This window comes from Zerene cesonia, unplaced genomic scaffold (assembly GCF_012273895.1).
Source record: "Zerene cesonia ecotype Mississippi unplaced genomic scaffold, Zerene_cesonia_1.1 Zces_u004, whole genome shotgun sequence".
NCBI lineage: Eukaryota > Metazoa > Arthropoda > Insecta > Lepidoptera > Pieridae > Zerene > Zerene cesonia.
The window spans coordinates 501,523-503,868 of NW_024045134.1; the positions used below are offsets into that span (position 1 = coordinate 501,523).

The 2,346-nt window shown below is 28.9% G+C and overlaps 1 protein-coding gene across 1 annotated transcript in view; it reads left to right on the plus strand.

Moving 5' to 3' along the window:
* Positions 1-816: 816 nt before the first annotated feature.
* LOC119838736 (probable G-protein coupled receptor Mth-like 1) overlaps positions 817-2,346 on the plus strand; it is a 7,042-nt gene continuing 5,512 nt past the window's right edge. Inside the window, exon 1 of the mRNA XM_038364830.1 lies at positions 817-1,231. Coding sequence (XP_038220758.1) covers positions 941-1,231 — 291 coding nt within the window. The 5' untranslated portion in view covers positions 817-940. The remainder of the gene's footprint in view (positions 1,232-2,346) is intronic.

Below are 2,346 nucleotides of genomic sequence, written 5' to 3' on the forward strand. Positions count from 1 at the left end.
AGAAAAGATATGTAACGTAAATACCTATTTACGAGCTTTTAAATATGTATTAAGTCTGTTGCTTGTTGTTGTTGTTGTTGTTATTAAATCATTTGTCCTCGTATTCAATTAAACTGATGTTATCTCATTGTTATTAAATAAAACCAATTATCCTTTATTGGCATTTGGAAAATGTGTTTGTTTGTTGTGTGTTTTAACAAACTCAAAGACGAAAGTGTGATCTTTTTTTTTTAGTTCGAACCTCAAATAGACTAACTGAAATAGGCGCCCGCGTACATAACGCGTCATATCTGGCTTTGTCTAAGTTTTCGTCAGTTATAAAGTGTACGTGCAATAGCAGCACAACCAGCAATGCATAAAAGGATGGGTATTTATGGGAGTTTTTCCTCATTACTCCACCGCGTTGTGGTCAAACGTAAATGAATCCAAGAAGACTAATTTCGCGTTGCACGTATATTTTTATATTTACGTACTATATTACAAAATAACAATGCAAAGAATTTACACAACTTGAAAATACATTTATATCAATCAAATCAATCATTTGGACCCTAACATATAACTCATAAGGCAATGAAATCTCATTACAGACAAAACTTTTCGCGATGTAGACCTTTTGCACTGACCACAAAGCGTTGTGATCTATTTTTATATCTATATCGGAGTTTAAGCGTAACACAATATTACAATAAAAACATTTTAAAGCTCGAGTTTAATTTGTATGTTATATGTATTATAAAAAATAATTTATATATATATCTTGGAAGTCATTTAGTAGGTACTATGATTAAACAAAAACATTTTCCTGTTATGTTTACATCTCAGCTTTAAGCGTCGCGTAGCTCCGAACAGACGTATTTCAATAACTTGTTCTGTGATATACAATGTTTAAGGATAAATAAACACTTTCAATATATAACCTAAAAGACATCACTTAAAAATGTTCAGTGCTTTTGTGTTTCTATTTTCGTTTGCGTTTGTACAGTCAGTAGTTGATCATAGCATTTTCAAATGTTGTCCGACGGGAGAGATTATTTCATCACCCCCAGAATGTGTGTCGGCTGTAAAGAATGATTTCTCAAATATAACCGTATACGATTATTATATGAATGCTCTAAACAGAAACTTTAATGACATATTTCACGTTATACCTTATAAATTCAATGATACTGCATTTGCAAACCAAGTTTATGCAGCAGATTTAATTGAGAAAAATGTGTATTTGGAACAGGTATGTAGTGTTGAATATTGGTAAATTAGACTATAGATAGATCTAACACTGGATTTAAATATCGATCTGTAATCCATAATCTGTGGATTAAAGATGATGTTTTCGAATGCATGGCTATTTTTGATCCCATTCTCGTTTTTAAGCATTTTCTCTTAGTCTAATTTTTAGCTTTTGAATTGAGATTCAATAAAAAAAAAACTGTAAAAACCGGTAAGCTAGTTAGTTTATGAACGAACTAATTTCGTCAAAGATACATTGCTACCTAAAATTTGTTTTAAAAAGCTACGTATATATAAAGTCAAAATAAATATTAATCATACAAAAATGAAACTGCTCCAGCCAGATTTATAAAATCATATTAAATTAAACCGTTATTTCATGACGAATCACACAATTATAAGGAATCAATTCTTCCTGTTGTTTCAAAATACATTATGAGTGAGTATAATTTGATAATTATTATCTACATAATGGATAATATAATAGCTAAACATAATAATAAATCTCGTATTATGTGTCATAGAGGAAAAACTGCTATTGTCGCTATAGGGTTTCCTTTGGGTTACCTAATGACGAGCGTTATTAGGTTTTTACCTAAACATAAATATTATGAATGAATAAGGAATAATTTACATTGTCTTTTATTAAAAAAAAGATCAAAATAATCGATATCAAATATTGTATAATGTTTCTATTTTCAAAAGTTTTATGTTTATTTTTTGATTTTACATCGATTTTATTGAATCTCTTTGTTTCATATAGACTTAACTTGAATCTGCAACATTTTAACACTTTTTTGGAACTTATTCCGATATTAAAAGATAAATAAGATTTATTGGCAAATAAATAGACATAATCAAAGTTAGAATTTGGTTTGTACCCTAAATGAATAATAATACATGTATTATATACCCATCGCATATTTCCTGTAATATTCATCAATGTACGACTTATAGTTATGGATTATATTAGTTAAACCTAGCTGGGAATTCCGTTAAAAACAAAAAAAGGCCCGCTGGGTTGTCTCGTAATGAAACCAAATTATACTTAGTCTGGCCATAAATACTGTTACACTTAATTATAAAAAAATATTACATTTGAATTTCGAATCTGTC